This window comes from Molossus molossus, unplaced genomic scaffold (genome assembly GCF_014108415.1).
Source record: "Molossus molossus isolate mMolMol1 unplaced genomic scaffold, mMolMol1.p scaffold_m16_p_2, whole genome shotgun sequence".
In the NCBI taxonomy this organism is placed as follows: Eukaryota; Metazoa; Chordata; class Mammalia; order Chiroptera; family Molossidae; genus Molossus; species Molossus molossus.
In genome coordinates this window covers 2,589,732-2,604,061 of record NW_023425355.1, presented here as the reverse complement: position 1 = coordinate 2,604,061, position 14,330 = coordinate 2,589,732, and the positions used below count along the sequence as shown (strand labels likewise).

The following is a 14,330-nucleotide window of genomic DNA, read 5'->3' as shown; positions in this document are numbered from 1 at the left end:
TTATAATAGAAATGGTCTCTACTTGGAGAAATTTTGTTCTAATAACTATGCTGGGATTCTGAGAAAGGTACGTGGTTTCAGTTAGAGTATCAATCATGAAGAGATTTGTAGTGGATATCTCATGACGTGGCAAATGGCTGAACTTGTTTTTTCTAGTGTTAGTTCTAAGTGACCCTTGAATTAAGAGGATTTACCTTTACTTCAAGACAAGTCTTTGGCTTTCAGGTTATCTACAAGGTTACGCTTGCTCCAGACCTTATTTTTCCTTGTAGCGCAGTGTCTCTCATCCACAAAGGGATGTTAACAGGACTGGTAGGAGAAAGAGTGCATTGTCTTCCCATCCAGCTCTAACCCCAAAGTCCTGTATGCTAGTATCAAGAAATCCCTAGAGCCCTGGCCAATTTGGTTCAGTGGTTAGAGCGTCGGCCTGCGGTCCTGAGAGACCCGGGTTCGGTTCCCGCTAAGGGCACATACCTCGGTTGCGGTTTGTCCCCGGCCCTGGTCGGTTGTGCGGGTGGCAGCCACTCGATGTGTTCCTTTCACATCGATGTTTCTCTCTGTCTCTCTGTTCCTCTCTCTCCCTCCCACTCTACCTGAACAAAAAATGGAAAAATGTCCTTGGGTGAGGATAAAAAAACAAAACAAAAAAATCCCTAGAGCACTAATGCATTTTTGTCACCAGATCCCCTAAATTTTCAGAGTAAAAGCAAAAGAAGTGTTTATACTAAATGATTTAGGGTAGCGGTTCCTTCCAAAATAATAACTTGAGTTACCAATAGAGGTTTTATTTCCTTTTTACTACCACAGTCTTATTTTACTTTTTTAAAACTTAATTTTTATTTATGTCAAACAAATGCATGTCTGTCATTTTTTTAAAGTCAAATAGTACAATACTCAGAAAAATAAAGGCAATCTCCTGCTCTACTCCCTTCTCCCCTGTTCCCTAGGCTTATACTTTACGTTCTTCACGCTATTTCTTCTGACATTTACCTCAGTGTTTCTAGGTAAGAGTTGGTAATACAATCATGTTAATTTAAAATTTTGAACATTATCAATTGACTTCCCCCTATAAAAGATGGGAATATAGCCACCCATGCACTCTTCCTCACCTCTGTCTTTACAAATGGTTATCACATGGTTTGATTAAATGATTATGTAATGTTTACATTGTTATGATTATGTAAATATTTAACAGCTGAGCCATATAGTATGATATGATTCCATTTCCTTTCTTACTTAACTTTTTGTGTATCCTGGAGTTAATAATCTCATTTTTTTAATTTATTATTTAAGTATAGTTGGTATACAATATTATGTTCATTTCAGGTGTGCAATATAGTGAGTTGACATTTTTACACCTTACAATGTGATCTCCCTACTAATTTTCATAATCATTTTTCACTGTGTAAACTTGTCACAATATTATTGACTATATTCCCCTTCCTCTATTTATCCATGTCACCCCCTCCCCTTCTAATAACCATCCCTTTGGTCTGTTTCTATGAGTCTGTTACTTATTTGTTTTGTTTTTAGATTTCAAATGTAAGTGAAACTGTTGCTGTGTAATATTCCTCTGTGTGTGTGTGTATGTGTGTGTGTGTGTGTGTGTGTGTGTGTGTGTGTGTGTGTGTAGATAGATAGATAGATAGATAGATAGATAGATAGATAGATATGCATGCCACATATTTTTTCATTCATCTATCAGTGACACCTAGGTTGCTTCCACATCTTGGCTATTGTATATAATGCTGTAGTAACATAGCAGTGCGTGTATCTTTTCAAATTAGGATTTTGGATTTCCTCAGATAAATTTCCGGAAGTGGAATTGCTGGGTTGTATGGTATATCTGTTTTTAGTTTTTTGAGGAATCTCTATACTGTTTTGCATAGGGGCTGCACCAGTTTGCAGTCCCACCAACAGTGCACAAGTGTTCCCTTTTCTACACATTCTCAACAACTTTGATTTGCATATCCCTGATGATAATTGATATTGAGCATCTTTTCATGTCTGATGGTCATCTGTATGTCTTCTTTGGAGAAATGTCTTTTCATGTCCTCTGCCTATTTGTTGATTGGATTGTACAGTTTCTTTTTTTGTTATTGAGTTATATGAGTTTCTTATGTATTTTGGATATTGACCCCTTATTGGAGGTATTTGCAAATATCTTCTCCCATTTGGTTGTTATCTATTTGTTTTGTTGAAGATTTCCTATGCTGTACAGAAGTTGTTTAGTTTGATATAGTCCCATTTATTTATTTTTGCTTTTGTTTCCCTTGCTTGAGGGGACATATCCAAAAGGATATTACTCAGACCGATGTGAAATAGTTTACTTCTTAGGTTTTCTTCTAGGTTTTATAGTTTCAGGCCTTACATTTAAGTCTTTAACCCATTTTGAGGTGTTTTTTTGTTTGTTTGTTTTGTTTTTTTTTGTATATGGTGTAAGAGCGTGGTCCGATTTCGGCGGGAAGGGGTTGCATTTTATCCAGTTTTCCCAACCTCATTTGTTTAAGAGACTGTTGTGACTGTAGTGTATATTTTTACCTCTTTTGTCATAGATTAGTTGACCATATAAGCAAGGGTTTGTTGCTAGGCTTTCTATTCTGTTCCATTGGTCTATATGTCTGTTTTTATGACAGTACCATACTGTTTTGATAATAACTTTGTAGTATAGTTTGATATCAGAGAATATGATACCTCCCCCTTTATTCTTCTTTCTCAAGGTTGCTATGGTTCCATGTCAATTTTAGAAGTATTTGTTCTAGTTCTGAGAAAAATGCTGTTGGTATTTTGATAGGAATTGCATTGAATCTGTAAATTGCTTTGAGTAGTGTGCTCATCTTAACAATATTAATTGTTTTGATCCATGAGCACAGTATATCTTTCATTTATTTGTGTCCTCTTCAATTTCTTTTTTCAGTGTCTTATAGTTTTCAGAGTACAAGTATTTCACCTCCTTGATTGTTTATTCCTGGGTATTTTATTCTTTTTGATGCAATTGTAAATGGGATTGTTTTCTTCATTTCTCCTGATTGTTTATTATTAGTGTATAGGAATGTGACATATTTCTGTATATTAATTTTGTATTCTACTTTACTGAACTCTTTTATTAATTCTATTTATTTTGGGTGGATTCTTTAGGGTTTTCTATATATAGTACTACATCATCTGCAAATAGTGACAGTTTTACTTCTTTCTATCCTATTTGGATGCCTTTTATTTGTTTTTCTTGTTGATTGCTCTATCTAGGACTTCTAGTACTATGTTGAATATGAGTGGTGAAAGTGGTCATCTGTCTTGTTCCTGATCTTAGGGGAAAAGCTTTCATCTTTTCACCATTAACTATGACGTTAGATGTGGACTTGTCGTATGTAGCCTTTCGAGTTGAGATATGTTCCTGCTATACCCACTTTGTTGAGAGTTTTTATCATAAATGGATGTTGAATTTTGTCAAATGCTTTTTCTACATCTATTGAGGTAATCATGTCATTTTTATCCTTGGTTTTGTTGATGTGATGAATCACCTTGTTTTGTGGAGGTTGAACCACCTTTGCATCCCTAATATAAATCCCACTTGATCACAGTGTGTAATCCTTTTAATGTACTGTTGAATTCCATTTGCTAGTGTTTTGTTGAGAATTTTGGCATCTGTGTTCATTGGGGATATTGGCTTGTAATTCTCTTTCTTTGCAGTGTCTTTGTTTGGTTTTGGTATCAAGATAATTCTGGCTTTATAGAATGAGTTTGGAAGTGTTCCTTCCTCCTCAGTTTTTTGGAATAGTTTGAGAAGGATTGGTACTAATTCTTCTTCAAATGTTTGGTAGAATTTACCTGTGAAGCCATCTGGTCCTGGGCTTCTGTCTGTTGGGATTTTTTATTTATTATTACTGCTTGAATTTCATTGCTACTAATTGATCTGTTCAGATTCTGTTTCTTCCTGGTTTAATCTTGGAAGGTTGTTGGTTTTGAGAAATTTATCCATTTCTTTTAGATTGTCGAATTTGTTGGCATATAATTGTTCATAGTATTCTTTAATGATCCTTTGTATTTCTGCAGTGTCAATTGTAGTCGCTCCTCTTTCATTTCAGATTTTAATTATTTGTGTTTTCTTTTTTACTTGATGAGTCTTGCTAGAGACTTGTCAATTTTATTTATCCTTTGAAAGAACCAGCTCTTAGTTTCATTAATCTTTTCTATTGTTTTTCTGTTTTCTATTTCATTTATTTCTACTCTGATCTTATTTCCTTCCTTCTACTTACTTTGGGTTTTGTTTGTTCTTCTTTTTAAAATTTCTTAAGGTATAAACTTAGAGTGCTTATTTGGGATTTTTCCTGCTTCTTGAGGTAGCCTTGTATAGCTATGAACTTTCCTCTTATGACTGCTTTTGCTGCATCTCATAGATTTTGTAAGGTTGTGTTTTCCTTTTCATTTGTCTCATAGTAGTGTTTGATTTCCTCTTTGATCCACTGGTATTTTTAGAAGCGCTTTTTTTTTTTTTAATCTCCACGTATTTGTGCTTTATACAGTTTTGTTTTTCCCTGTAGTTGATTTCTAGTTTCATGCCATTGTGGTCAGAAAATATCCTTGATATAATTTCAATCTTCCTGAATTTATTAAGGCTTGTATTATGGCCTAGTATGTGATCTATCCTGGAAAATGTTCCATGTGTAGCCTGCAGTTTTTAGATGAAAAGCTCTGTAAATGTCTAGCAAGTCAAACTAGTCTAATGTGGCATTTAAGCCATTATGTCTTTATTAATTTTCTGTCTGAATGATCTACACATTGAAATAAGTGGATTATTAAAACCCCCAACTTGCACTGACAGATGTAGCTCAGTTGGTTGGGCATCGTTCAGCGTACCCAGAGGTTGCCAGTTGGATTCCTGGTCAGGCCACATGCCCAGACTGGGGGCTCCCTCCCCAGTAGGGGGTGTGCAGGAAGCAGCTGACATGTTTCTCTCTCTTTCTTCCTTTCCCTTCCTCTCTCTCTCTAAAATTAAAAAAAAAATTTTTTTAAAGCCTCCAACTATTACAGTATTATTGTTCATTTCTACCTTTATGTCCATTAACATTTGCTTTATTTACTTGGATGCTCCTATGTTGGATGTGTAGATATCTACAGTTGTTAGATCCTCTTTTTACATTGACCCCTTAACGTTAGGTAATGTTTTTCTTTGTCTCTTTTTACATTCTTTGGCTTTTTGTTTTGTTTTGTTTTTTCATAAGTTTTCTCCCTCATCTGAGGATATTTTTCCACTGCTTCTTAGATAAAGTGGAAGGGAGGGAGGGAGAGAGAGAAAGAGAGAAAAACATCGATGTAAAAGAGACACATTGATTGGTTGCCTCCCGCACAACCACAACCAGGATGGAGAATCGAACCTGCAACACAGGTATGTGCCCTTGACCAGGAATCAAACCTGTGATGGCCAGCCAACGCTCCTTGTCTGATATGCATATTGCCCCCAAGTTTTTTTTGAAAAATTCTATTTGCATGGAATAGCTTTCTTCATCCCTTTACTTTCAGTCTGTGTGTGTCCTTTGAGCTGAAGTGAGTCTCTTGTAGGCAGCATATAGATGGGTGTTGTTTTCTTATCCATTCAGCTATCATATGTCTTATTGTAACACAATCCATTTACATTTAAATTAATTATTAATAGGTATGTGCTTATTGCCCTTTTGTTAATTATTTTTTATTATTTTTGTTGTTTTATGCTGTTTCTTGTCCTGATCTCTTTCTGATTTGTTGGGATTTTTTTAGTGTTTTGATTGAATATCCTTTCTCTTCATTTTTTGTGTATTTTTGGCATGGTTTTGGTTTATGGTTACTATGAGGTTCATATATATCCATCTATGTCAATAGCAGTGTATTATAAGCTTATAGGCATTTAAATTCAATCCTATGCTAAAAGCAGTACATATTTACGCCTCCCTCCCCTTTTTGTTTTTGACCCCATGTTTTATATCTTTTTGGTTTGTGTATCTCCTGATTATTATAGTTACAGTTAATTTTTCTACTATTGTCTATTAACCTTCCTATTAACTTTTCAAGTGGTTGATTATTGTACATCTGCCTTTACCAGTGAGATTTTTTTTCTTTCCTATATTTTCTTATTTCTGGTTATGGTCTTTTCCTTTCTGCATAAAGAAGACCTGTTAACAGTTCCTGCAAGGCTGCTTTAGTGGTGGTGAGCTCCTTTAGTTTTTGCTTGTCTGGGAAACTCTTTACCTTTCCTTCAATTCTAAATACCTGTAATAGCCTTGCTGGATAAAGTATTCTAGTTTGTAGATTCCTTTCTTTGAGCACTTTAAATATCTCCTGCCACTCCCTTCTGCCCTATAAAGTTGCTTCCAAGAAATCAGCTGATAGTCTTTGGCATTTCCTTTGTCTCTGACTTGTTTTTTCATTTTTGCTGACTTTATGATTGACTCTCTTTATTCTTGACTTTTGCCATTTTTTTTTTATTTTCATTGATTTTTTTTTTTTTTTTTTTAGTGAGAGAGGAAGGGGGAGAGAGATAAAAACATCGATGTGAGAGAGACACATCAATCGACTGTCTCCTGCACACTCCCTACTTGGGATTGAGCCTGCAATCCCGGCATGTGCCCTGACCAGGAATCAAACCGAGACCTCTCAGTCCATGGGATGATGCTCAATCCACTGAGCCACACCAGCCGGGCAACTTTTGCCATTTTAATTAGAATGTCTTGGTGTAGGTCTGTTTGGTTTCACCTTATTTGGAACGCTCTGTACTTCTTGAACCTGGATGTCTGTTTTCTTACCTAGATTAGGAAAGTTTTCAGATACTATTTCTTCAAATATTCTTTTTTTCCCCTTTCTCTCTCTATTCTGCTCTGGAATCCTTACCATGCAAATGTTAGGGCACTTGATGTTATTCCAGAGATCTCTTATACCATTTTCATTTTTTGAAATTCTTTTCTCATTTTGCTGTTCTGATTGGGTGATTGCCACTATTTTGTCATCCAGGCCGCTAATCCCTTTTTCTGTTTTAACTGATGTACTGTCTATTCCTTCTAATGTGTTTTTTGTTTTTTTTTTTTCAATTTCAGCTATTATATTCTTTATCTCTGATTTGTTCTTCTTTACATTTTCTATCTCTTTGAAGAGTTCTCTGAGTTTTTCTTTTGTAGTCCCAAGTTTGTGGAGCATCCTTATGGCCATTTCTTTGAATCCCTATCAAGCATATTACTTATCTCTATTTCATTAAGGTTTTTCTCTGGAGTTTTTCCTTTATCTTTCATTTGGAGCAGATCCTCCTGTGTCCCCCATTTTGTCTGACTTTCTGTGTTTATTCCTATGATTTGGATAGAATAAGTATCTCTCCCGGTCTGAAGGAGTGGTTTCTGAGTAAACTGTGTATTGAATAGTTTTGGCAGTCAGCTTGTAGTTGGGGCAGGTGTGTGCAGTGCCTGGTGTGTCACCTGGGCTGAAAGTGTATGTTCTGGGTGGGGTAGCCTAGTGTGCACTTGCTTCCTTGCCCTTATAATCTGAGTGGGGTTGCCTGGTGGACACGGGGCTCCTCCCTGGGCTCTGGGCATGCCCTGTTGCTTTAACTGTCTGTGATCCGAGCTGGGTCTGCAGGGTTGCTCTGTGAGCTTGCAACTCTAGACCCCACTACTGCGCTTCCTTTCCCACTGGGGTGGCTTGTGTGCGCACCTCAGCACTTTGCTAGTTCTGCTCCCTTTCCGGGCAGTACAGCTCCTTGCACGCTCAGCCACACCTGTCTCACTCCACAGGCAGCCCTGTGTGCATGCCCTGTTGCCTAAATTATCCTCAGTCAGAGGAGGGTCTGGGTGAGGCCACTCTACCTGCCCACGGCTTGCTGCCGTACTAACTCAGCCATTCTTCTGTTGGGGCAGCCTTGCATGGGTGCAACAGCAGTACTTGGGTGGGTCTGAACTCTCTCCTGGGCAGGGGCAGGAGCTCCTGCATGGGTGGGCGCACAGCAACACCCCGCTCATGCCACGTGGGGCAGTCCAGTGTGTGCGTACCGCAGAGTTTTTCTAATTCCACACTTTCTTCTGGTTGGGCAGCCCCACGATCTGCGCGATTTCTCTAGAGTGGGCAGTCCTGTGTGCGGGCACCACAGTGTTGTCAGCTCCCCACTCTTTCTAGGAAGGAGAGCCCCACATGAGCACACAGTTGTGCTCCACTCTCTCTGTACTTTGTTTAGACAGGGCAGCCCTGCAGGTGGGTGCTACAGTGTTCTGTTGGCTCCACACTGTCCAGGTAGGGGAACCCCTTGTGCGAGTAGCCCAATGGGAGTGCAAAGCAGCTGCACCTGCTGGATCAGTCTCTGGGTGAAGGGGCCCCTTGCACGCACGCTCTGCGTGCTCCTATTTCTGCTGGGTCTGGCTCCAGCAGGGGTGGCTAGGGACGTGCTACAGCACCCTGCAGGTCCGCCAGAGAACCTGGATGTAGCTCTCACCCGTTCCTCCAGTCCTGGGTTGTTCTCTCTGCTCCTGGAGAGCTCTCCTGGGCCCCTGACCTTCTCTAGGCGGTCACTCTCTTGTTTTTGTGCAGAGGCTGTTCATTTGGCTCACAGTTGTGTCTCAGGAGGATTTGTCCTAAGTACAGGTGTCCATTGGGTGTATTCTTGCTTGAGGGTGAGCTTGGCATCTACCTATGCCACCATCTTGGACCGACTCTAATAATCTCATTTTTTCATTTACTTAGTTTTCTATATAATTTATCTCCAAACTTCTTGACAGAATGATAAAACTCCTCTCAATATGGTCAAATATCCTGGAATCTTCTGTCCTGGTTTGCTTTCTCTAGGCCTACTGCCCGGCCATCAACCTTTGACCATCATCCTAGGAACCTGCTTCACTTATGACTGTGTTGAAACAGATTTCATGTCTTCTTTCTTCTTGGGATACTCCTTTGTATAGGTGAAGTACAACCCTAATAACTTTCTAAGAAAAGGTGTGAAAGGAAAATATTTTAAACAATTGCATGCCTGCAGATAGCTTTTTGCTGCTGTTCTTACACTTGTTAGTTTGTCTGGGTTTAGAAATCTACAATGGAAAATTTTTTCCCAGAATTTTGAAGGCTTTGCTCCATTCTCTTCTAGTTCCAGTGTTGCTGTTAAGAGATTTTTTAGTAATTCATGATGGTTTTTATTTGACCTGGATTTTTTTTTCCTCTGAAAACTTTCAGGATCTTTTTGTTGACCCAAGTGTTATTTGATTTTATAGTGATGTGCCTTGGTATGGGTCTTTTCTCATTTATTGTGCTTGGTGCTTGGTGTGTCCTTTTGATCTAGAAATTTGTATTCTACTTTAACAGGAGCTTTTCTTGTATTATTTCTTTACTAGTCTTTCATTCTTTTTTTGTTTTGTTTTAATGGATATAGTGCTTATCTCCAAGGATAGAAATTAAATTTTGTTGAGGTTTTCTTCTTCCTATCTTACCTCTGTTTCTTCCAAATTGCTTACTTTAATGTTTTTGTTTTGGTCTTTCTGTCATGTAAGAAACATGCTTCTAATGACCAGTGATCTTTGGCTGTCCATTTATGTTTAACGGTGAGGCAATAAAAAACAACAGGAAGTTCTGTATGTGTGGGTTTCTCTTAAGCTGATCATGCTCTAATAAAGAAATCTTTTATTCATTCTCCTGCCTAGAGTTATGTGGGCAGAGTGGTGGTTTGCCCTATTTCTGGTAACCCAGAAAAAATAAGGAAGTTGGAGTCTCTCCAGTCATATAAAGACTTTTATTTAATCCTCTATCAGCAGTGTGATACTTGATCCCTGCCTTCCACTGTGTCTGTAGTCTGTGAGTTCAGCCCGTCAGGTTTGGTCTGTCCAGAGAGGAAACCTGCTCCTCTCTGTGGTTCTGTGGTATAAATTGGCTTGTTTCTTCTTGCCATTTGTCCTATAGGAGTCAGGTTTTAGCTCTTCAACTCTGCTAAGTCAGTTACCACTTACCCAACTGTTTTCCTTTTCCAAAATGTGTTTATATCGCTTGACTGTTCTCTTCATCCTTGTTAATTTATACCCTTCTTTTAGGTCATTTTAATGGGATTTCAGGAGGGAGCAAGTTAAATATGTGGCTCAGTCCTCCACATTAACAGGACATAAAATGCAGCTTTTTTTTTTTTTTAAGGTTGAATTATTTTGGCCTTTGCAGGGTAAACAAAGGACTAAGTGTTAGGCTGAGAAATTATTCCTCTCTTCTTGAACTCCTGCCTAGAAACACAGGGACATGTCCCCCCAGTGTATTTCTAACTATATGAGGAGTTGCTACTAATGAGCTGTAGTTATAGCTCTAGTAAGATATCTTGTCCTTTTTTCCTTGAAATCAAGCATACTTGAGCTCCCAAACCTAACAGTTAAGGGGACATAAATACTGTACACCTGAATCTAATATAAAATAATATCGCATGTAAACTGTAATTGAGAAATAAAATTTTAAATTAAAAATGAATCTAAAGAGGAAGAAAATAGTTAAAGTAAGCAGTACTTTTTAATCACATATAAATCACTGTCTTTCTTTTTCTAAGAAATAAGGTAGTTATTTTGTTCTAAACAATATTTTTTTCTATCACTGTGAAGCATTGCCATAGAAAAATTTGAGGAGGTATAGGTTCTGACTAAAGAAGATTACTATGAGTTATAGTAGCTCAGGATTCAAATATTTAAATAATTCCTCTTGTGGAGTCACTGAAGACACATGCCCGGGGGGGGGGGGGGGGGGGAGGCAGGAGGTGGCCAGTCGATGTTTCTCTCTCACATTGATATTTCTCTCTCTCTCTCCCTTACCCTCTCTAAAAAATCAATGAAAACATATTTTTTAAAAGGCTAGTTACAGAATAATATAGACATAAACTGTAATTCTATTTGTCTTTAACATTTCAGTAGGTACACACACACCATATGTGCACATTTGTGTGTATACATTATATATTATTTTATGTCTATTTACATATAGTATATTTTCTAGACATTTTCCACAATATATATTTATTTATTTATTTATTTATTTATTTTTTTTTTTTTATCCTCACCCGAGGACATTTTTCCATTTTTTGTTCAGATAGAGTGGGAGGGAGAGAGAGGAAGGGAGAGAGAGAGAAACATCGACGTGAAAGGGACACATCGAGTGGCTGCCACCCGCATGACCAACCAGGGCCGGGGACAATCTGCAACCGAAGTATGTGCCCTTAGCGGGAACCGAACCCGGGTCTCTCCCGACCGCAGGCCGACACTCTAACCGCTGAGCCAAACTGGCCAGGGCTATATTTATTAATTACATCTATATTCTATGTACCTACATATATGTATAAATGTCTAGAATATGTGAATATCTAAAAGAATATCTGGAAAGTTGGTATTAAGCCAATAATAGTGGCTACTTCTGGAGAAGGGACTGGAATTTTGGCGGAGAGTGGCAGTCAGAGGGACTTGTCCTTTATATATATATATATTATCTGGACTTTTTTTTGTTAATCCTCACCCGAGCATATTTTTCCATTGATATTTAGATAGAGTGAGAGGGAGGGGGGGAGAGAGAGAGAGAAACTTCAGTTGGTTGCCTCCTACATGACCCCGACCAGGGCTGGGGATCGAATCTGCATTCCAGGTACGTGCCCTTGACTGGGAATCAAACCTGTGACAATTTGGTCCGAGGGCCAACACAACAATCCCTGAACCAAACCAGCCAGGGCTATCTGGACTTTTCTTTTTACAGGAATGTTTTTACATGTTAGTTCTATAAGTATGCCCAGACATACACATACATTATTGCCAGTTTAAATATGCAGGGTCACTCTAACACAGTGCGATGGATTTTTAGTGGTTATACTGAAGTGGCTCAGTGTACTACATGGAAAACATCTCTTGCCTATTTAGAAAGCTTGTGTGATGAAGCCCGCCTAACCTGCCTCTGCTCCTTTGTGTGATTTCAGTGCTGGTCTAGGGCCTGCCTATGATCTTGGCTATCAACCCCTTGGTCACCCATTTGCCTTTCATCTTTTTTGGTTATGATAAGAGGAAGGAATGTGTTTTCCCAGTCTTGAGAACTACCAGACTTCAGTTTTTAGAATTCATTTTCTAACTGCATGCAGAACTACAATTGCTATTGAATACATGTTTGAAAGTTCTGACTAGGAGGATGTCTGTGCAGCTCTTTACAGTTTACAAAATGTCTTTAATTTTTTAATCTTATTTGATCTTCCCAACAACCCTGTGAGGTAAATGGTGTTAATTGTTGACATATATAGGAAAACTCTTGGTGGTCCCCTCGACCACCCCCAGGTTCGATGATTCACCAAGGAGGACTCACAGGACTCAGCACATTGTCATAGTCACAGCTAAGATTTCTTACAGTGAAAGGATGCAAAGCAGAATTGGCAAAGGGAAAAGGCACATGGGGCAAAGTCTGAAGGAAGCCAGGTGCAAGGTTCCAAGAGTCTTCTCCCAGTGGAGTCACTTAGCATGGACCTACTTTTTCCAGCATGTGTGTGTCTATCAGGGAGGTTCCCCTGAGCCTAGGAATCCAGAGATTTCACCTGGGGTCATTCATGTAGGTATTCCTTGCCTAGCGCATACCAGAATTCTAGGCTCAGGATCAATCATATTGTTTGTACAGTTTACACATAGTGAGCCACTCTTAGCAGGTAGAGAATGGTGGGAACCCTACCAAAACCCAAGTTTCCAGACATGAGCCATGGGCCAACCTTACGAACAGGCCTTTTTAAATATAACAATGTCATGCTTGCTATATGAACTCTGTTCTGCACAGAAACTAAGGCTAAAAGGAATGAAGTGACTTTCCTTAAGATGTTGAGATAGTAAATGCTAGAACCAAGGCTCAAGCCCAGCCCTTTGGTCCAAGTCTATACTTCATAACATTAATCTCTAGCAGATCAAGTACAACTATTAGTATGCGATTGAGTGCTGAAATGAAGTGCGTGGTTCCTTAAACGTGGAATGTCGAAGTGGTTTTCTGCCTGTACCTTGACTGCCTTCTCTCTGACCTGGAACATTTGTAGGATAACATAAAAAACCTAGAATTGGAAGTCATCAATCTGCAAAAGGAAAAGGAAGAATTGCTTCTTGAACTGCAGACAACAAAGAAGGATGTCAGCCATGCCAAGTAAGAATAAAGTCAATAAACATTACATCAAATTCCTGCTATGTACAGGGAGCTGTAGAGGAAGTAGAGAAGTAAAAGAGCCATTTCCTGCCCCACAAAATGTAAACTCAGTTGTGGAGGAGAGACCTAAACAAAAGAAAAGCTAGTTAATTGAGATTTTAAATAACATCTCATGAGGACAGTACATGATTAGTAGCCAGATCAATTTCTTAGGCAGTGATTGCTTCAAGAGTTCAGAGGCAGGAGATTCCAGTTTAGGCTGGCATGATCAAGGAAGGCTTTATAAGAAGTTAGCATTTGAGCTGGATTTTGAAAGATTATCAGATCTACTAGACAGCAACAGTTTGTCCCTGCTCTGAGGGTAAATTAGCTTGTGAATAGAATTAATGTCCAGGCTTGTAAATGAAAAATCAGTCTAGTCATTTCTTAGTCAGTTGAGAATAAAGACAGATAACCAGAATATCCTCCTCTCCCTCAAACCACTGCCTTATTAACTGTTCTACCTTCTTTTTACTCAGTGACTCAAGTACATCTTTCTATTGAGTCTAAAGGTCATGTTTGTAGAAGTTATGCCGAATCTTTCTCATACTTGTGTAATAATCATCAGAATTATGTCTTACAGCTAAAGTGAGGTGAAAAGGCTTCAAAGAACCGTCCTCTTAACACACAGTGGTACAGGGTGGTGGTGTATTGAAGCAGTCGCATTGTCACCTATTTAAAACCAGTGTTCTTCGACTCTGTATGAAGGCCCCATTATTGAGACAGTTTTGTTGTTTAAGTGGTATTCATATTTAAAGATGGCTGTGTGACTGGCCACCTATTTTACTTATATCAGGGTTGTGAGCCTGGGAGTCTAATATCATGTCCTTTGGGGTCAGGCTTTGCTGCTGCTGGTCTTCATTTCTACAGCATCTGTGTTTAGGTTGAGTGAGCGCCGCCGCAAACGTCTCCAGGAGCTGGAGGGTCAAATAGCTGATCTAAAGAAGAAACTGAAAGAACAGTCCAAACTTCTGAAGCTGAAAGAGTCCACAGAGCATACAGTCTCCAAACTGAACCAGGAGATACAGGTATGAAACTCTGTCCATGCATGTACCCTACTGAAACGTACAAACAGGTGTTCCATTTGGAATTACACTGCAGATGTGTTTTCAGGTGAAAAGTGGCAGGCACGGTCATCATTGCAAGTGTGTGGATCTCAACAAAAGTCCCTTTTGCAGGAC

At 38.9% G+C, this 14,330-nt stretch overlaps 1 protein-coding gene across 5 annotated transcripts in view; it reads left to right on the top strand.

The window, feature by feature from the left end:
* Positions 1–14,330, top strand: part of KIF4A (kinesin family member 4A) — a 100,632-nt gene that overhangs the window by 54,944 nt on the left and 31,358 nt on the right. For all 5 annotated transcript variants that reach the window (XM_036270686.1, XM_036270683.1, XM_036270682.1 and 2 more), the window contains 2 exons: positions 13,007–13,110; positions 14,033–14,177. In XM_036270686.1, the coding sequence (XP_036126579.1) occupies positions 13,007–13,110; positions 14,033–14,177 (249 nt within the window). The remainder of the gene's footprint in view (positions 1–13,006; positions 13,111–14,032; positions 14,178–14,330) is intronic.